At 34.5% G+C, this 22,816-nt stretch overlaps 1 protein-coding gene across 2 annotated transcripts in view; it reads left to right on the top strand.

Moving 5' to 3' along the window:
• LOC106667950 (ribosomal protein S6 kinase alpha-5-like) overlaps positions 1-22,816 on the top strand; it is a 262,137-nt gene that overhangs the window by 217,563 nt on the left and 21,758 nt on the right. For both annotated transcript variants that reach the window (XM_014396276.2, XM_014396275.2), the window contains exons 5-6: positions 7,065-7,175; positions 11,165-11,248. In XM_014396276.2, coding sequence (XP_014251762.1) covers positions 7,065-7,175; positions 11,165-11,248 — 195 coding nt within the window. The remainder of the gene's footprint in view (positions 1-7,064; positions 7,176-11,164; positions 11,249-22,816) is intronic.

The following is a 22,816-nucleotide window of genomic DNA, read 5'->3' as shown; positions in this document are numbered from 1 at the left end:
ACGTCTATTTTTTGCATCTTAAAAGTAAATTAGAAGACTGACAAACAAACAACCCTTCAAGAAAGTGGGGTACGAACAGCTCAAATAAACGCCACGTGTGTCAGGGCTGATGCAATACTTGGGTACCACTCACCGCCTGGCGTTTTCAAAACCGACGCGTTGGGTCGTCTCCGCCACCGACCGACTCGGTTTGAAAACCGACAGGCGGTTACGACCGCTACGTCTGTCAGGTTAATGCAACAGCAATGAACGACTCACCGCCTCGATTTTTCTCGCGATAAACGCTTCGGTCAAAACCGCTCCATGTGTCATCGCCCTTAGGTAAATCAATTTGATAATCAATCAATCAATCTCCCGTTTTTCTCATTTTTTCTTAATTTTACTTTCCCAGTCTTTCTCATTCTTTCTTAATCTCTCTCTCTCTCTCTCTCTCTCTCTCTCTCTCTCTCTCTCTCTCTCTCCCCCTGTTTTTTTTTCGTTTTTCTTATTCTTCCTTAATTCTCTCTCACTCTTGATTTATTTCTCTCTCTCCCTGTTATATTCTTACACACACAAGCGCGTGCACTCACACACACACACACACACACACACACACACACAATGAAAAAAAGAGAGAAGAAAGCTCGCAATAGCAATGTGTTATTTATTTTAAAAATTAAATAAAAATTTTATGCATGGCCCAGTTTTTCATTTTCGTTTTGCAATCGCCACATTTACAATGCAAAATCCTATTTCAAAAATTGTAATAGCTATCGTTGTCCCTCTTACATGGAGAAATGCTCAACTGGGTTAAATCATTGATATATGAGCACATATTAATATCCCTTGGTCCGAAATTTGTCATCTCCCTTCCAATAAAATATTGATGAAGTTTTTTAAGGGAGGAAAGTCCGTTCAAAGTTCGAACACTTAATCTCGGCGATCAAATAGTTGATTCGGACATTTGTTCAATCTTTGAAACTATTCGGACTGAATTATTTATAAGTACTCGGATTGGCTTGAAATGTACAACAAATTCTTAATTTTTTTTTAAAAGTCGCATTTGTAATATTTTTCCATTTAATTCTCCTGAGCGTGCTTTTAGCAGTCTGAAATTAAAACATTAAGTCGATTATTATTTTTGTCGGGCTGGGCCGAGACTGAAATTGTAAGCGTTTTCCTTAACCCTGCGTTGAGATACGTGCCAGTCAAGCTCACGTTGAGGGAGCATTATGCCACCGCGAAAATTGTGCGGTCTGTTGAATGTTAACGCGCTTGTAATTCATCCTCTCTTCCCCCTCGGGCACCCTTCATCCCTTCGTCTCGCTCTTGTTCGGTCTCATTCCCTCTCGCTATGATTAGATTAGCTCACGCAAGAAGGGCAGCCAACGCGGAACGCATTAACGGAACGGAATGTATTTAGCGGGTGAAACTCTCTGTGACGCGGTTTCTACCGGCTCACGGTCCTTTATATCCATTGTTCACGTAAAATGGTTCAAATTCACCTAACATCGGTACTGTTCAACTGATTTATTGGCCTCCTGTCATGGAATTACAGTCCAAGGAGTGTATTACATTAAATGTTTAACACACACACACACACACACACACACACACACACACACACACACACACACACACACACACACATATATATATATATATATATATATATATATGCTTCGCAAATTTTCTCTTGGTTGTCCGACTGCCACATCTTCAGTATAAATTCTCGGGTTGCCTTTAAGTCCGGGATTTTGTCGAGTTGTCAATTGAAGTTCCTACCTGATTTTTAAAACAAACTGGAAATGTTAATCAATTAAATTTAGAAAATGCCGCAAATTATAACCCGGCGGATGATGGGGAAGAATCGCGCTCAAGGAACCCATTATGTTTGAAAGGTTGCGATTTACTTTTCTTACTTCCGAAGAGATCGAATATTTGCTGTACCCCGGATACGGTCAGCCTTTCTTCGTCCGGGTAACCAGATGCGCTGGAAAATGTGCCCAAGAACGCGGTATACATAGGTGAAGGACCACCTCAGACAGTCTTATTGACATTATCGTCATAGTTCTTTCGGCTTAAGACTTGACTTAACAGACTCATAAACTCAAGATGACAATTGCCGAAACCCCCCGATAGGTCTACCAAGATTGTAAGAATCAAATTACAGGGTCATCACTTCATAAACCTAACAAAACACTTCGCTGTTTTGGTGTCTGACGCGTTTCGGATTCTCGCCATCTTCGGTAGTGATTCTGTTTGGTTAAGGTTTCACTTGTGTAATACACCAATTAAAAGCTTCATAAGTATACAATAGGCACGAAATAAGACCAGACTTTTTTTATCGTACTGAGTAAGATAGTGTAGCCTAATAACGTTCAGTATAAAAAAGGCTGGTATACCACTACCGAAGATGGCGAAAATCCCAAACGTGTCTGACAAGCCAGAGGCGAAACGACCCAAACTGCAGGTTCTCACCCCGCAAGACCCCAAGAGAAAACTAGCAATTCTTAAAGTTAGTTGAATATTTTGTTTCGTTCTTAATTTATACGAGGAAACTCTGCTTTTTAGCCATTTCATTGTAATTGTTATACCTTGAATCATAACTCGTTTGAGTTACCCTAAACATTAGTAATATATTATTTATTCATTCATAATAGTATGTTTCTTCAGGTATTTACCTATCAGTTAGAATCCTGTATAGCAGACTAAGATGGAATAACTAATCGCAAAAAAGATATCGTTTAGTAATTAAACGACTGGGAAACACGCCACTGAAAATGGCGAAAACTTATACCCGTCTTAAATGCCAAAATGGTCGTAAACGACCCAAACTGCTGGCCCATCACCATGCATACCCATCACCATGCATACCCCAAGAGAAAATCTCACAATTCTCCTAAAAGTTAGTTAAATATTATGTTGCTTCCTGAATTTGGTGAGAAAGATCCTAATTTTTTTATACTTTGCTTTGGAGGAGCTCCAGGCATATCAACCAAAGGAAACCCATGCATTCATTCCGTCCAAAAAACAGACTGCGTCCAATACGTAGGGTTCTATCTTGACTCAAGACTAACCTCGAACAAACACGTTTGTTTGTTAACGTTTCGGACTACTCTACAGCAATCTAACGTTTCAACAAAAAACAAATTGCCAATTTACAAGACAATACTAAAACAAATCTGGATATCCGGACTATATCTTGGGGCTCGCCGCTAAACCATCCGTCATCCAAAGAATACACTTTCCAATCCAAGACCTCAGAACCATGCTTAGTGCTTCTTACTACGTTTCCGACATCACTCTTCACAATGACCTCAAAATTCCTCCCTTGCAAAAAATAATCCACAAAACGTTTTCCACTTTCCACAATAAACACTCCTCTCACCTCAATCGAGTCGAACAATCCTTATTCATAAAAAACATTACCTATAATTCAACCAGACGACATAATAGGAAATGGCATCGCGACCACTAAACGAGGATTAGTCCTCGCGCATAGTTGGGGGAACAGTAATGGTTGTTAACACCCCTCACGACACACGATCTTTGTTATTTGTAAATATTGAAGCTCATTACATAATGCCAAAAGTAAGGATCATAATATATATTTTTTAAATTATACCTTGAGTTAGTTAAATCGAAGGATATTTTATTGGAGTGATATGGACAAAAGTTTAGTCATCATAGCGTTTTAAGCCCTAAAGGAGCATTCCATCCCCTACATTTATACATTATTTTCATAACATTACTTTTAATGTTTGTGGATTTACCCATCAGTTTAAATCCGTATATTTTCCCCCAATTGTCGGGGGAACGTGTCGCATCGATCTGCTGAGTGCGACCAGCCATACCTAATTAAAGAAAATCAATTTTCATGTGAGGTGAATTGTTTTGTCAATCCTAATCGGATTTGAAAGCATTTTTCTAATGGTCCTTGCCTGTCAATAATTTGAAACTGAATATTAATTAAGATGAGTAGTTAATTAAATCGGATCAATAAGTTTTATGTTGCGAGCGTACGGGGGCGTTTATGGACGACATTACAGCTAAAACATTGGTTGTACGCGTTGTTGTAATGTCGACAATGACAACTAATTCTATTTAGATGGGAAAGGAAATATTTATCGAAAGTTTGAACTTTTATATTCGGCTTATGTACTATTACATGGGTTGAAAACTATGTTATTTATGTGAAATCACAATGCCTTGGCCGATCCAGTTAGTCGGAAAGTAAAAAAGACAACACCCTTCAACTTGCTGAATCTCACTCGTGTGTTTTCAATATATTCATTTTTATGCTAGTCATACTTGGATACGAGCCGATAAAAAGAACTATCAGGGAGGTAAAGAATTACAGGCACGTTAGAAAAGATCATGTTTATCTATAATCTCAATTATTTTATTCCTTTTAAAAAAAAGCGGTTTACTCGGTTGAAAGATTCAGTTGTCTACCGGCCGTGGAACCAGAACATAATTAACCGGCGACGAGCAATTGTTCACAGATCGTTTTAAAACTATTACATAAATCTTTAAAGTAAATTCAGTGTTATGTTGTTTCATCAACATGCAAGAGGATGTCCGATAGATAACAGTCGGTGGCATCCGAAACACTACACGAGTAACGGAAAAAATAAAATCTTTAAGAATTATTAAACTCCGGTGAAAATATTTCTTCTATTCCTCAAGCCAGATGGTATTTACCTTTAGTCGGTCACAATAATGTCACCCGTTGGTATTTTTACTACGAGCAATCCTTTCTCCCGACTTTTTATTGGAAGACGAATACTTTCGGACTTCTGCTAACTTTCCTGACAAGACATATATAAACAAAATATATATAAATTCATCTAAGAAGTCTTAAAGCAAGAGTTTAATTTAGGTGTTTTACTTGAACATATAAGTGAGTTGATCCAGTTTTAACGATGTTGTCAGTGGTAGGACTTTCTTTTAGACGAGGAAAGAAGTCTACTCGATTAAGTGGCATTCCCGTTACGTCGGCGAGTACCCGCAAGTGCCGTTGCTTTCTCCTCAGACAGACCATGAAAGAAGGTTTCGCAAAGGCCGGCAAGCTTTTCGAGATCAACCTGCCCTGAAAAATCGCGAACAATTTATTTACCAGTTGTACTAGGTTCGAATTTAGTACTTAAAATTATACTTAAAAAATCATTTGTGGGCAAACGACTTGATTGATTGTATAAAATTGTTAAGGAACAGTCAAAGCTGATAAGCTGAAAACGAATCCGTTCAAGAGGCACATCATAAAGTCGGATTAGCCTAGATCCGTCATATTGTATCTCGTTTGAAACCAGACGATCGGAGGAAATGTTCAACCTTATTAATAAAAATACGCGTTGTAAATTTGACAACGGTAAAATACAAAAAGGAAAACACGGCTTAGATCCTTTCGTAAAGGATTTGTATTCATAAGATTCAAAGGCCGTGACGATGCACGGAGAACAGCTTGGATGGGGACGGGTTACAGTTCCAGGTGTTACATACTGAGGAGTACAGAAACTTTCATCGATTTAATGCGGGCTTCCGACACTGATGATACACCGGTTAGGGGTCACAGCATCTTCCTTTTTGAAACTTAAACAGCCTTTACTCATCCAAAACAAGATTAGTATTTTATACCAAAACCTATTTACAGTAAAACAACAGAAAAATTTCAAAAATTGATCCATTAATTCAAGATATCTCAGAAACTTATAAAAATAATAATTTAAAAAAAATTTATTTAGAAATCGTGAGATGCGGTCTGGTGTGATGTAGGTTTCAGAAAAACATTTTCTTTATCGTGCCAACGTTTCGATCTTTATTGAGATCATCTTCAGGGCCTGGGATTTACAAACAAAGATCGAAACGTTGGCACGATAAAGAAAATGTTTTTCTGAAACCTACATCACACCAGACCGCATCTCACGATTTCTAAATAAATATCCCTAAACGGTCATTAATCACCACACATTTTTAAAAAAATTCACTTTTATGTACAAGACATTTTAGTTTAATAAATCCGGAAGACGGACTCAATAGTGACCGACTGCCGGTTCAGCTTGAGTTCACCGACTCGCAGGCCAACACCAACAACTCTTTAAAAAGTGCCTAAATAAGCTAAAATAATCTTAAGTCTGGTTTAACGAGAAAAAGAATTTAAAAAATTACAGAGTAATAATAATTAAAATCTCTTGAAATGAGATTGCATAAATGAACTTAACATCGTCCTCACAAATGAGGTGGTGGCGTCAAACTTCATAATCGTCTGATGAGCTTATTCTCATTAAATAGGGCTTAATCGGCTTTAACCGCAGCATTTAACACTCTTTCGTCTTATTCTAAGGAAATATTTTTGTTTTCCTGATTCTCCGGTCACGACAATGACATAAATTTGATATAATATCATCACATTGGGAAATAAATTGCTAATTTGCTAACTAATGCTTGCATAAGGATTTTTCGTCCCTGATTTTAAATATGTTGCTTAAGTGATAAAATTTATATCTGGCATTGATAAACGCATAAGCCATTTAGAAAATTTATAGCTAACCAGAGCAAAAGACTACTTTATTTATACATATCCTTCATTTCTATCAACGAACATAGAATAAACAAAAACCGCATACATTTCAAACTTTATATTGTGAAAGCAACACCTTCTTAGCTTTCTATAAAAGATTTATGCGAGTAAATAATCAAGGAATTGGGAGGTCAACGTTGTGTATTTGATTAATTAAGGTTTTTAGTTGAGATAAAAAAGTCAGTGCCACGAGCGGGATTCGAGCCCACGACCTTCGGCTTGATAAGCCGCTACTCTACCACTTGAGCTATCGATACTTCATTTTTTATATCAACCAAAAACCTTAATTAATTGAATGATATTAGTTGGTCAAGCGGACCACGAAAAATAGTGAAGTTGTGTATTTGGTTGAAATCATGCCCTTGTTATGCGCAATGTTTACCACCTGGTGCTTTTGCACCAAGGCAGACGTCTTGTCTTGTAGATTGCGAGGATTTACTACGTTTTGATGTTTTTTAAATACTTTTGAGGTTTTTAACCGAGGCCTTTTTTTTTGTTTCAGCTTGGGATCATCTACAGGGATATCAAGTTGGAAAACATCCTGTTGGACGCTCAGGGTCACATTGTCCTGACAGATTTCGGACTGAGTAAAGAGTTCTTACCACATGAAACGGTAACTATACAAAAATATTAGTTTTTCATTTTTTCTTTCAAAACAAGAAGAAATCGAAATATATGAACGGAAAAACATACATACATTGTTCACAAGCATATGTACATACATCTATTCTATTTAAAAACAAGATAGCCCACAAACAAAGAGAAAGAGAGAGAGTGAGAGAGAAAGAATGTGTGAATCAGAGGAGGAGAGAATGGAAGAGAGAAAATGATAGAGAGAGAAAGAGAGAGAAGAACGCGGAAGAGAAAGAGGATGATAAAAAGAGATTGCTAATAGTTGTAGGTTTGTTTTATTATATCTAAAATGAAAGAATGGGCAAAATATAAAAAAAGGATTTGGCTACAACTTATGGTGTTATATAAATAAAATGATAATTATTATTTCGTTGTAGTTTTAATCTTAGTAAAAAAGTTTTTTAATAGTTTTAGCCATAGAAAAAATTACATCCGTTTTCAAGGTAGAATTTAAATTAATAAAGACAAAAAACAGTATCTGCAACGAACTTACTAAATCCGAGAACGTGACCAGTAACATGACTGCACATTTAATTGAATCACAAACAAAGAGAGAGATAGAGGGGGGAGAGAGAGAGAATGTGTGAGAACCAGAGGAGGAGAGAAGGGAAGAGAGAGAAAATAATTAAGAAAGAATGTGAAATAAGGAGAGACAGAGAGAGGGAGAGAAGTTGAGAAAGAATTGCAGGGAAGAGGAGAAGGGAGGGAGAGAGAAAAATAATTGTGAAATAAATTTTAAGAAAGAAAGTGAAAATGGGAGAGAAAGATCTTAAGAAAAAAGAAAAAAGAGTAAGTGAGATGTTACGAAAAAACAAGAAAAAGAGAAGAAGTATATTAAGGGTGAGAGGTAGTTTATGAGAGAGAGAGAAATTCAGAAAAAGAGAAGCTTAGAAAAGAAGAGAAACACGCAAGTGCAAATAAACACAGATTCAAAGATAAAATATACAAAAAAATAAAAACACAGTATTCAGTGTACATTAAATATGTATTATAAGATGTATTATTACATAATAATTTTAGATGTATGAGGAAAAGAAAACAGTATTAATTCTTGTTGAATAAAACCATATGGTTTGGAAAGATACACACTCCTTTACAGTGTACGTATAACATTACAGTTAAAACAAAATAGTATGCACTATATTATTATAAATCCATGAAATCAAATCATAATTATGAAGAAACATTTAACCAACAATTAAAACAGACGAACAAATGAAAATCTGATTGACAATTGTTTTTGCAAGCATCTTTACTTTATTATTTATTACCTCGGAGTAGAGACTGAGTGGAGACAAATATCGAGGCCCCTGTTCTAAATTTAAAAAATTGTCCGAACTTAAAAATAATTCTGGCACTGCACAGTTGTTTTTACTGGATTTTAATTGAGTCAAAGAAAAGCCCGCTGTTGTCAGCACTATTGGGACGTGTCAGTTAGCAGTAAACCTATCAGTTGTGATTGTTAATTGCATTTTTTTTTAATTTATCAACAAATATTTGTTCTGCTTTTTATGTCAACTAGGCGAAAACGGGGTCCCTTCTATTTACAACCCTTCTAACAAGGTTACAATGTCCTTGGGATATCAACATTGTTGTTTTCTCTTTTGTTAAAAAAAAATCGTGTTTAATTGGTTAAAATACCAAATATTAAATTACCTTGTGCGTCTAATTATCAAATAAACCCGATTGCCTGGAAAGCAATGAGTCGGCAGACGTTTTCTAAAAAACTTGAAACGTGGGTAATTCACAGGGTTGTAGAATTTGTAGCCAAGGACGGTGTTTTGTTTGCAGTCTAGCGTGGTAATTTCATCAATGTTGAGAGCTAATAGCCGGACATTCGTTACAACTTGGTTGAAACCGTATATTTCCCGACAAACCTCTTAGAAACAGAAGCGTTTTGGGCATAAATTTAAATTTGAAAAATAATATTATGATTATGATTATTTAGAGGTTTTGAGATGCAGTCTGGTGTGATGTAGGTTAAATGATGTACGTAAAAAAGGGGGAAAAGGTTCAAAAACTATAAAACTATTCACATATTTATTAGGTTTCGTGGTCCGCTTGGCCAAATAAATTCTTTTCAATTAATTAAGACTTAGGCTGAGATAAAAGAAAATGGCAAAAAGGAGGGAAAATTGACAAGGTGGGGTTGAGATGGGAAGTTAGTGTCCGAGTGGATCGAAGTCACAATATCTCAAGTGGTAGAGCAGCGGCGTATTTAGCCGAAGGTCGTGGGTTCGAATCCCGCTCGTGACACTGACTTTTTTTATCTCAACCAATACCTTATATAAAGATTAATTAATTGAAAGGTATTTATAAGTTACTTTTACGCCATAGACATGCAAATTTAAAAAAGTTAATATATATAAAACATATATAACATAGAAGTGACATAAAATTGACGTGCTTGTTTATTGCTATTAAAATTTAATGAAGTCACGTTAGCTCAAGTGGTTAGAGCAGTGGCGTATGTAGCCGAAGGTCGTGGGTTCGAATCCGCTCGTGACACTGACTTTTTTGTCTCAACCAAAGCCTTAATTAATTGTAAGCTATTCACACACTTTTTCCAAAACTAAAGATCCCACACCATTGACAAATAAGTCTGATGTAATTTACAAAATCAATTGTATAAATTGTTCGGTAACATACATCGGAATTGCATCCCAATATCTTGTTAAGAGGGTAAAACAACATATTATCTATATGTGGTGATTAGTGACCGTTAATCGATAATTATTCAGAAATCCTGAGATGCGGTCTGGTGTGATGTAGGTTTCAGAAAAACATTTTCTTTACCGTGCCACGTTTCGATCTTTATTGAGATCATCTTCAGGGCTCAAAGTGTTTCTCAAAGTGGCACTCTCAACACGACACACAAGAATGACACAATTACACAGAAGACAAACACTTTAAGCCCTGAAGATGATCTCAATAAAGATCGAAATGTTGGCACGATAAAGAAAATGTTTTTCTGATCACACCAGACCGCATCTCACGATTTCTGAATAAATATTATCTATGATTGCAAAAAGCTTAAACAAAATCCTACAGAACTGGCTATCCTCCATTTTGAACTTTGATTTCAACAATCCAAAAATATTAGACAGAACAAAACAAACATAAACGTAACTTTTTAGAAATGGTTTTCTTCAACAGAGTTTAAACATAGCATCAATTATAGAACAGACATACTTAAACAATCAAACTCAATATCAGTAACATACATATAATACACAAAATTTATACACAACATATAAAACAATCATTACACTCCGCACATCAAACCACTTAGTCAATCATCAACAATTTATCTCTCCTTTTCCAAATAATCCCGTATGACTAACCAGGCCCTAACGACAAACCATTACCCCTTTTTTTCCATTGTCGGTCCCTTTCACCTCAAAGAAGCCGACTCCTCATAGAAAAATGAATTTCTAACTCTATAACGAATTCCTTCCCTTCCTTCAAAATCAAACATACATAAACAATAAAACTTAATAACATAAACAATGTTTATAAATCCCAGGCCCAATCTTGATCGCAATAAAGATATTGAAACATTGGCACAATAAAGAAAAAGTTTTTCTAAATCTATATCACTAATTAACAAGCACTAAATATTACACATGATTATTTAAATACCTAATATTTGTTTATATCAGAGAAAAATATTATTTTGCTTTTAATTTATTGTCTTAAATTAGTATGAGCTCCTCGCAATTTCACCACGCATACACTAAACAAACATGAAACTACAAGAATAACACTTTTTGCCTAGAAGATGCCCTGAATAAAGGTGGAAAGGTAGGTAATAAAATGGAAAAGGTGTTTCTATGAAATACAACTAACCTGACTGCCCACTACTTCAACCATTCATAAATTTGTATCTTTGTAATATTATTATTTATGTATATTATCAATAGATTTACTATTGTTTATATATAATTAATGAAATATATTTTTTTAAAGGAACAAAGGGCGTATTCCTTTTGTGGCACAATTGAATACATGGCCCCTGAGGTTGTCCGAGGTGGAAGCACCGGACACGATATCGTAAGTATTTACCCAAATATTATTAATATTATTATTAGCAATATTTGTTATTTACATTTAAAAGTGCATTTGTGAACTTTGCAAAACCTAGTTTAAGAGAAAATCGTGCATTGTGTATTCCTTGAATGTTGACGGTACGCCTAGCTTCGCCGTTTTTCATTTTCATTTATAGTTATAATTCTTAAAAAATATTGATTTATTTCGGTGAAATGTTAGTAACAATATGGACAGTTCAGTTTGGCCTTGTGTCCTATATATTTTCTGTATGTGTTCGTGAATATGATATTTAGGGTGTTTTTAATAAGTTATTTTATTTAACGTACTTAAGTTTCTTTTTAATAAGTCCATTACCACAAATATAATAGTAGGAGCTCCAAAAGAAAAAGTGTGGCGACCGTTTCTCGGGCCAAAAAATTAATGTTTAATCCTTAAAAAAAAGTTGTTCAACTATTTTTGCAAAGCATGAAAGCTTTAGTGCTTTAAATGATATTTTGAAAGTTGCGCATTAAGTGTTAATGTATATCCTGATTCGATGAACTTGAAACTCGCTTCCCTTGCTCTGTTTGAATATTCTCTATTTGAATATATTATTCTGCGCCAAAAACTACTTTCGATAATAAAACATCGTCTTATTAACCCTTTCCTTAATCGGTGTGTAACATTTTTATGGCGTACATTGAGTGGCAACGCGCAAAATTCTTGCTCGGCCATAAAATCGTTTCTCTCGAAACGTTTTTCGGCACATTTGTAAAAAGCTTATCGTCATATTGAACAATTCGTTTTTTTCCCTTCATGTTATAGGGCAACAATTGGTTATCAATTGTCCGAGTAAAAAGTAAAAGTTAAAAAAAAAAACACCCAGGAACTGAAAAATAAATGTTTTTATTTGGAAAGGAAGGAGTAAAATTTTGTCACAAATTTAAGTTCGTACCACGAATTATCGATTTACGGCTTTAAAAAATTCTCTAACCTACAAATTTTGAGCAAACTTAAAGAATAAAATTTAAAAAATTGTTGGCTGTAATAGACCAATTAGATTTTGAGAATTTTTAACATCACATTTTTAATCTATATCTATTAAATCGCCTGGAAAAATTATTGAAATAAAATTTTAAAGTTTGATGCTTACTCAGAAAATACTGATTCTTCTGAAAAAGAAACGAGTATGAAAATTAAAATCTAATTATAACTTTAATAAAAATTAAAAGCTGTTCAGCTGTTCGTCCGAAAAAAGGTCTCTACCCCCTTAAGATATCTGAAAAAAATTATAAAATAGAGAAACTTAATCGAACCTGGCCTGTACAACCATTATTTCACACATCAAAATTTACGTTCTGTATATTCAGCACATAAAGTCATAAAGGATCATAAAATAGAGAGAAAAACGTATCTCCTTTTTCTATATTTCTTCTACCCTCTATAATCACCCTTGGACGAACGACTTCTTTTATTTTTTGTATTAATATTTTCTAATTGTCTACTAGTTGTGATTTGTTTGATTGAGACGTGCTCAAGGGCCTCGTAACTAACTCTGCGTCCCGTCCTTGACTGTGTAATCATGTGCAGCGCGTGCGTGCGAGGTCCCAGATAGCCGAATGTGAATATTTATACACGTTAAACGTTTGATATTGCTGCGAATACCCAGACGTGTGCTATTTTAAGATTAACCGATTTCTGTCCTGGCATAGCACAGCATCCTATTACCGTGCGGTTTTCCTATCCAATCAGCCAAATATCGGCCGTAGGCTTGTACAGGTCTAAATCCGTATCATATGGGGATTGTTTATATCATTATGTATCATGCTTATGTCTCACCGAAATCGTAATAAAGCTGTGTAAAAAATTTGCGTAACGCTTAAAGCACAGCTGGAAACGGTGTCAACAAAATTGCGGATGGAAAAGGATGCTGCATCTGTGACAGCTAGCCAATTAACTACTCACGGGTGGCAATATATGTATCATAACCTACGTGAAATTTTGGTCTAATCGGAAGTCAATACAGACATGGGAAAATGAGTTGAGAGAGTGATAGGGACGGATCCACACCAAAACGTTTTCCAACCATTGAACATCGCATGAATTTAAATATGTCACACTTTTAAGACTACCATGGCACTTACGGAACAAGTAAGGAACAGGGCGGATCTTTACCGGACAAATATCATCGATAACCCTAATTGCCCATGCTGTGGAACACCCCAATCTTGGCATCACATAATTTTCGAATGCCAGATGTTCGACCGAAAGAGATATTGGTTCATTCGATATGTCACTCTGGAAGGAAACGGCTTTGACGAAAGAACCTTGGATACAGTTTTAACAGTTTATAAATCAAATTGATTTGGAAATGTTATAAAAATAAAGATTAAATAGTAATCGTGAAAATAATTTAATTTTTAAAAATTAAGACTAAGATTTTTAAGGCTTTATTGTAGTAAAAGCTGATAAGTAATAAGGCTAAATACCTAATATAATTAAACAACAAAATGAATTAGTAAAAATTATAGTACTTTCTGAAAATTTGTAATCATTATGGGAACAGATAAAAAATATAAATAAACTCTCCATGGGCAGGGGTACTTTTTTCTTTTATATTGTCAACTTGATCTTATCGTCTTTGTACTTGGAAAAAATTTTGTGTGTTGTTCCATTTGATTTGTGATTAATAATGTTAGCTCGAAGGTAGGGAAAAGACAAAATTATTTTTTACAAGAACATTGTATGATAAAACCACTTTTATAAAACGTGGAATAACAGAATTTTGAAATTTGTGTTTACTTTTTTTTCTGCACTTCATTGTCACTTTGAACGTATACAACTTATTTTTTTTGATATTACAAGGTCAGGATGGTCAGTGTTACGATACACGATTTTCTAGAAAAACAAATGAAAAATCGTATTTATCACTTTGAAGATAAAAATAAATTTTTATGATATCTTTTCTAGGGAACCCTGTACGCCCAGTTTTTATGGGATGCCATTCGCCCCATAATTATTCTACCAGTCGGATTATTAGAATTTTGTTTTTACGAAGGAAAATAGAAATCTTTATGAAATTAGAACTGGAATCATACTTTCCCGTTTAATACATAAATGTTTATGATGCCTTTTCTACAAGAACCAAGTCCTGAACGCTCCGTTTTTAGGAGATCTTTTTCCTATATTTTCATTCTAAAAGTTAAGCTAGTAGTCATTGTAGCCAACTAAGATTTTTAATATTGAAATAACAATAGAAATACTCGATACATAATTTACGATGCATAGAATTTCAATGTATGATTCGATTTTATGGGTTTCTTTTTTCCCTATATTTATTCAAAGAGCTCAATTATTAGAATTGTGTTTTTACGATCCATTGGCATATATGGAAATGCTATAAAAAGGAGATAGTTTATTAACATTGGTCACTGTGACAATTATAGTTGATCACATACTTTTTACTGAGCATCTTTGTTACAAAAATCAACAAGATAAGATTTGTAATTTTCAAGTAGAAATGAAATTTTAAAATGGCTTGAGTGTTTACATATATGTTTATTACATAGAAAAATAAATATGACTCTAGTAGGAAATACAAGGCCTGGCTTGGCAGCTTTTATTTTGCTGTTTTTTTTACACATATTCTCATTATTCGTCATTTTTCTGGGATTTTCCCCGATAAAATATAATTTAGGGAGAAAGAATGAAACTTGCTCATACTTTATCCTGTAATGTCATACAAATAAATCTGAACAATGCCCTTTGAAGAGAATCGAAAGTACATGGACGTTCGGTTTTTATGCAAGTTTGTACATCCCAATATTTATTCTAAAAGTTATGGAACTTTATGGGAATATATGTGCACAATTATATGAAACTAAAGTCTGTCGATATTTGCAACCAACACAAAAAAATTATGCCAAGAAATTTCGATAGATTTTTAATAATCAGCATTTCTAGTTTTCAAGGAAAAATGCAACTATATTATTATTCATGAAAATTAGATATTGAAAATCAATTTTTATGGGATGTTTATTGTGCTACATTTGTTCTAAAAGCTGACCCTTTTTGTTACTATTTCATTTTTATAATATTTGCACGGATCCGCTATAAAGAAAATTCATGATTGATCAATTGAGAAAAGGGAAAATTTCATCAGAAATTGTGAAGTCAGCTATTAGGAATTCAAGGCCTGAACGGCGATTTCTGTGATCTTTCATGATATGGTGTTTATGACATGTCCGACTGGAAAAAATAAAAACAATACGACCACTTGTTGAAAAAAAATAAGATTCTATAGATATATAATATTTGCGAGTTCTCAAGGACATTACTGAACAATTAAAAAGTAAAAAACATGATTAATCACTTGTTTTCACACGAGTTGCTTTTATGGATATTTAACAATTAGATTGGATGTGTAGTTTATTCAAGGAAAAACGGATCATTATCATATCTTGTCAGGTTAAGCAAATATCTTTGAAGCTCAGGAGGAGAAAAAGGACGCCTTTTGTAGGGAATTCCAAGGCCTGCCCGGTCAGTTTTTATAGGATTACTTTTTTCCTAGATTTATTCAGAAACTCAGATTAATTGGCATTTCTCTTTCATGATATGTGAAAAATGATCACAACTGGATGAATGATAGAAATCTGGTACGGTGACAATTGAAAATCATGGATGCATTAATATGTTTGACTTTAATAAATATTTCATAATCAGCTGGGATTGTTTCATTGACAAATAAACTGCACACTTGCCTTTTAAATATCTAAATATTTTTAAAAATATTATTTTACAGAGTGCTGACGGAAGAAATTGAATATCACATCTCATGTTGATAAACAATTAAACATAAATATTCACTTATTACACGAGTAAGTTAACAAAGTAAATTAAAGTAAAAGGTAAAAATTAAACATTATCATATTTTGTCAGGCCGTGTAAACATTTTTTATACCCTACAAATACATGAGGTGCTTTGCAAAGAATTCGAGGCTTGCCCGTCAGTTTTTATGAGCTGGTTTATTTTAAAAGCTCGATTATCGCAGTATACGGAACATTTCTTTTTTTTACGATTTATCTCACTTGATGATTATTGCGGAATGAGACCGAGTTAAATCATTAAGACGAAAAGACAACGTCCTCTTTGAAAAGCGTTTTATTCTGTTTTTCACTAGATTGATGAGTCCCGTGTATTACATATTTTACATAAAATAATAATTTTATGTAGGATTTCATTATATATGTGGACAGGGCACACATTTTTTGAGCCATCTATTTCTCTTTACACGGGGGGGGGGGGTGCGCATAGGTTGGGTATAGTATTGGGTTGTCCGGAAAATAATGCAGGATTTTGGTATTAAACAAAAAAAAAGAAACTAGTTACTTTAAAGCAATGTTCTTTAATCAAAATAATTTACCATACTCTCAATACATTTCTCCCAACGTGTTGGTAACTTATTAATTCCGTCTGAGTAGAATTCAGAATTTTTAGAATTGATAAAGTCAATAAATGCATTTTCCAGTTCCGTTTGATTTTTGAATATTATGTGTTGTAAGTAGTGGTCCAGGTGTCTAAAAAAATGGTAGTCAGTAGGCGAGAGGTCCGGAGAGTAGGGTGGGTGAGGCAAAGTTTCATAGCCAAGCTCCAATAATTTTTGTGACGTTACACGTGACACATGTGGTCGAGCGTTGTCATGCAACAAAATGGGCCCTTTCCGATTGACCAAAGAGGGCTTCATTACTGCCAATTTCTGATGCATGGTATTAATTTGGTTACAGTATGATTCAGCATTGATGGTTTCGCCAGGATTTAAGAAGCTGTAGTGTATTAAACCAAATGAAGCCCACCATACCGTAACCATTACCTTTTTTTGATGAGTTGGGGGCTTTGGAAAATGTATTGGAGCTTCTCCTTTGTCGAGCCACTGTCCAGAACGTCTAGTGTTATCCTAGAGAATCCACTTTTCGTCACATGTAACAATTCTGGCCAGAAATGGGTCATTTTTGTTTCGACAAAGAAGTGATGCACAAACATCAAAGCGCTGATTTTTTTGGCGATCGTTTAATGAGTGTGGAACCCAATTTTCGAGTTTTTTCACTTTTCCAATCGCCTTGAGGTGGTCAGCGACGGTCGTTTTACTGACTTTGAGTTGCTCTGCAAGTTCTCGAACAGTTGTTTTGGGGTTTTCTTCCACCACTGATCGCAGAACATCATCATTAAGAGAGGAAGGCCTTCCACGACCTTCTTCATCTTCAAGGCTGAAATATCCCTCCCGAAATTTTTTAAACCACCTTTGCACAGTGCACTCATTAACACAACCCTCGCCCCAGACTTGGTTAATGTTTCTAGCCGTTTGGGCTCCGCTTCGGCCGAGTTTAAACTCGTAAAAGAAAATCGTACGAAATTCTCGCTTTGACATTATAAGGATGACTGAATTATTTCCAAGTAGCGGAATGCTACAGAGGTAAACAAACAATATCATTTGGAAGAGGATTAATAAGTGTTGACATTCATACAAATGAGTAATCCTGTAAACGTAAACAGAATATTTTATATAGATTTTTTTTAATGAAAACTTAAAATCCTGCATTATTTTCCGGACAACCCGATAGGTTAGGAATCGGAAGGTCTGGTAGAGATTGGGTTAGGCTAAAAATAATTAGGTTAGGTTAGAGTTAGGTTAGTTGAGGTTGAGATAAGAGTTAGTATAAGATTTAGGTTGTGATTGCTAGGAAATGGAAATCATAATAATATACCGAGAGAATATTTTATTAGCTTCTTTTAACGCCTTTAGAAATTCATTTGCTATTTATTGACTTTACTCAATAAAAGATTTCTGTTAAAATTGACCTTTAAATGAGTAAACCTAGTTTGATTCTTAAAGAAAAACGAACAAAGTAAGCCATTGGCACAAATTTCAATATAGAAGCTTTACAACTGTATAAAGAATTTCTTTGATTTAAATTTTAATTATAAAAAAATAAACCACGTGTTAGAAATAAAAAACCTCTTTTTTCAAAGTGTAATTAAATTTTTTGTGTTTAACAGTGAGATTAACTGGCTTGACGCTTTGCTAAATGAGATTGTTATAGAAACGTTGCTGAGTTAACGATTTGGTCAAACACCGTAAATTGAAAATTGAAAACCCTTTATCTTGCTTAAAGAAAAAATACATATGTTTGATTGATTTATATTATGACAGCTTCGCACACATATGTACAAAATTGAGCGTATCACTGACCAAGATCAGTCAGGCCGAGGTCAGACGTCGGACTAGTCCGTCCCTCCACCGATAGCTCCAGGAGGGGCTATGAACAGCTAGGTCATTTCAACGCCCAACGCATGCAGATTCTAAACCTAATCATCACTAGGTCATCACCTCTCTCATTCTTGAAATCGTTCCTCCATCGTTCTTACATATTACACTCTAAAAAGAGAGCAAGGATGGATACAAGGAATATAAAAGAGGAGTTTCTTAGGGAAAGTGGAAGTCATTTTCGTATTTTTAAATTGTCGATCCCTTTAAACCTTTTGAGGAAAACAATACTGTGGTAGATAAAGAGAAAGAGAGAGAGTGAGAGATGCGACTAATTGGAAAAGTTGAAATGATTACATAATCAATTATATTAAGTTTTCTGATTTTAATTCCCCGTCGTCATTTACGGAGAAACTGTGCCTGTTGGGAATAAAATTTAAAAAATGGGGGAGGGGACGTTTATAAATATTTTATTTTGAAGTCGTCACAAAGGCCCAGGAGCTTTGACGGGTTCCTTTTTCGCCGTTTTTCATTTGTTGAGCCGCCGTCCTTGAGTCCTGCCCTCATTTATTTATCATTTGTAATTGCATTTGCGACTTTAATTAGCTTTAAAGAGGCCATTTTCACACACGCGATCACTACAATTATCCGGTGGAATTGTCCTCTATGCGCTCACAAACTTTGCTAAATTTTCAATCGATGAACGATTGTGAATTGAAACACTAACGAACAAACTCAAACAAAACAACCCACAAATACACACACAAAGAAAAACCCACGCCTCCACGCTCTCTCTTTCACACGCGCGCGCACACAAAATCATGACATGCTCAAAATGTCACCTGCACGCTCTCTCTACACATAAAAATTAAAAATGTATAAACGCTACTGTGTCAGTCTGTCTCTCTCACCTTCACTCCAATCTGTCTTATACAAATCCACACACTTTCTCTTTCATACATACTCTCCCATCTACAGGCAGAGAGTCAGACACACACGCTCGCGTGCACGCACGCACTCGGATATTATTTCCTTCTTATTTTATTCTCACTCTCTTTCTATTTTTTCCTCCTCTCTCTGTCATACGCTTTCTATTTCTATCTACATTTTTCTTTGTTGATTTATTTCTCACTTTCTCTCTCTCTCTCTCTCTCTCTCACTCTCTCTCTCTCTCTCATACGTTCTCTCTTTCTCTTCTACCTTTTTTTCTTTATTTATTTCTCACTCTTTCTCTCCTCTTCTCTTCATTTTTTCTGTTTCTTTTTCTCACCCCACTCTTTTTCTTATCCGTGTCACTCTTTCTCTTTCTTTCTCTCTCACTCTCATCGTTCTCTCTTTCTCTTTTAACTTTATTTTTATTTCCTTATTTATTTCTCACTCTTTCTCTCCCTCTCTCTCTCTCTCTCTCTCTCTCATTCTCTCTTTCTCTTTTAACTTTATTTTTATTTCCTTATTTATGTCTCACTCTTTCTCTCCTTCTCTCTTCATTTTTTCTGTTTCTTTTTCTCTTTCTCTCTCCCCGTTCTTTTTCTTATCTCTGTCATTCTTTCTGTTTCTCTCTCTCTCTCCCTTTACCTTTCCCTCTCCCTCTCTCATATGATCTCTCTTTCTCTTGTAACTTTATTTTTATTTCCTTATTTATGTCTCACTCTTTCTCTCCTTCTCTCTTCATTTTTTCTGTTTCTTTTTCTTTTTCTCTCGTCTCTCTATCTCTCTCTCATCTCCTTCTCTTTTTCTTTCTTCCCGTGTTTTTTCCCTCTCCTTTTTAAATTTATAATGTACTCATAATAAGAATTCTTTTTGTGAAATATTTCGACGTTTTCTTAAAAAATTTGATTATCGGAATAATAGGCTTTTTGGAGGCATCTTACGGTAAGAGAACATAATTGTAAAGCGGAATAGTAAGAGCGTTAGAAATGAAAAGTTTCATTGTTCAAGATAGTAACGTTCAAGAGCCCTCGGATAACTTTCTAATTGCTTTCATTCCTCGGCGAGTCTATTATTTACATGAAAAATTATTCCAGACCGCTATGTATGCGAGTGCTTCCTGGTGAAAATCACATTTTGGTTTGAAGTAATTGGCGTGCGAAAGAGAATAAGAGAAGAAAGTTTCCTCCGTGGCGGGCGGGTGTTGGTTTAATTTCGTGGAAAGCCAATTACAGATTAATTAACAGTAAAAGCGCGTGAGTTGGTTAATGTTATATAAAAAATATATATTACAGCTTCTTTTGTAGAAAAAAAGCTTGTTAGATGAAAAGAGAAAAAAATAAAAAGCGTGGAATTTGATATGGTTTGTTTTACGCTCTGGAACTGTATTTATCTTATCTCCTGAACATAAACGGAATGAAATTCCTTCTCTGCCGAGTCTCACAAAGGGAAATTGTACGAATCCTTCTTCAGAATTTTACGAAATTAATCATTTCTACGTCCTTGGGAGGAAAAGACTGTCTTTAGAAGCGGAGGCTAACGGTCAGGAAGGCGGAACCATTTCGACCCAGATACCTTAGAGCTTGTTGACTAAGAACGCCTCTGGAACCAGGAGGGGGGTTGAAACATCTCGGCAAACTTTTTCGTCTAAAACTATTTTCGAACAAAATATCGATACAGTTTTGACCCGATTTCATTTCACTGTTTATAAAGTGACCACTGTGTAAAGAATCACTTAAATTATTGAACCATTAATGTTCATAAATCTTAAAGGTTCATCCCTTATTTTCACGGTTTAGAACGAATTCATCTAGTTAGATGAGACGACAAATAATGCAGGTGGTCGTTAATTTTCGTTGTTTTAAGAGGTTTTACATTTATGAAACTTATAAGGCTTAAAAGAAGGGCAATGTCGCTGTGATCCGTTTAAAGATTATCTATCCCCCTTCTCTTCAAAGAGATAACGATTTATCCCCAGATACCTCGACGCCCACAAAATCAAACAATATTAAACGTTTTCATTTCGGGGAATCGGTGAATCGAACCGTGGGTTGTTAAGTCAAACTGAAAACTTATCCCAAGCTCGGAATTCCCGGCCATTCCGCTTTGTCGGCTTATTTGCGGTTTCTCGCCCCGCATTGAAATTCGCTGGGTGTTGGGTTAAAAAAAGGTTTTACATCATTTTTCTTAAATAATGCCCCATCACAAATCAAATTAAGAGGTTTATAACTTTGTAGAACGGAAGGTTTAAGCCCATGAATTACCGATAAGTGAAAAGCTCAACATTAAATTGTTAACGTCTTAACTGGGGCAACAGCTTTTATTTAGTGAACAGTCCCTTCGGCCCTTTATAAACTAGGAAGACAAAAATTCCATTTTATTTCCTTTTCCAGATGTGAACTGCAAAAATAATATTGTACTTATAAAACTGCAATACGCCCTGGAAAAGGCAATATAAATGGTCTGTGGGGGAAGGAAAATAAACATCTCGGTAAAATATGAAGAAAAGATAAATAGATCCTCGAGTGTCATCCTATATAAACAAAATGTGAAAAGAAACAAATAAATTGGTGTCTAAACGCAATATAAAAATACAAAGAAACTTTTCCCTTGGATTGAGAACAGCTTCCATGAAAACCTTTGTTGAAAATCATGTACAACCCTCCTTGATTAAATTACATATTATATATATTTTAAAAAAAACACTTGCACTTTCTATTTAAAACTTTTTCACACACTTATTGCCAATTGTTTGGTTAATTGAAATTTTTAACCTTTGTTTTGTTGACTTGTTTATAAAAAAAATTATCGAATTAATAGCTTGATAATTTTGATAATATATTCATATATATTGAATTGAAAAACAAATTTTTATAGCCGTGATATTGATAATAATTTTATTTATTTGCTAATCTTTTTGGATTAATAGTATACGCGGGTCTTCGCAGATTTTGTCAGTTCATCTGGGTGTAATTATATTAGTCATGTCCTACATAAAGGTTTCACTAAAAAGGTGAAAACGCATTGCCTTTATTGTCAAATTAAACGTACATATTCTGTTTTATTATCCGTCAAATTATGTTTCCTTTTAGGCAATTTAGTCTTCATATTGAGGAAGATTTAGTTCAGTATAAATATGAATGAGCTATTAAGTTAAACTATTTGTTTTTTTCAAAATGTCAAACGTTTTTGAAAAACATTCAATAATAATACATATCCCGTCTGTAAAAAGAAAGTAAAAAAATATATGGTTAATTAGAATTATTTCTAATGGCAATCTTTAATCTGTATATCGATATATCGGTTTTTCGATATATCGAAAAGTATATATATATATATATATCGCCTTCACCGATATATCGTGAAAAATATATCGATATATTTAATTAATCAGAAATCGTGA

This window comes from Cimex lectularius, unplaced genomic scaffold (assembly GCF_000648675.2).
Source record: "Cimex lectularius strain Harlan isolate CLEC.00 unplaced genomic scaffold, Clec_2.1 scaffold232, whole genome shotgun sequence".
Classification (NCBI taxonomy): Eukaryota; Metazoa; Arthropoda; class Insecta; order Hemiptera; family Cimicidae; genus Cimex; species Cimex lectularius.
Note: the sequence above shows the minus strand (reverse complement) of the source record. Positions and strands in the feature narration are given on the sequence as shown.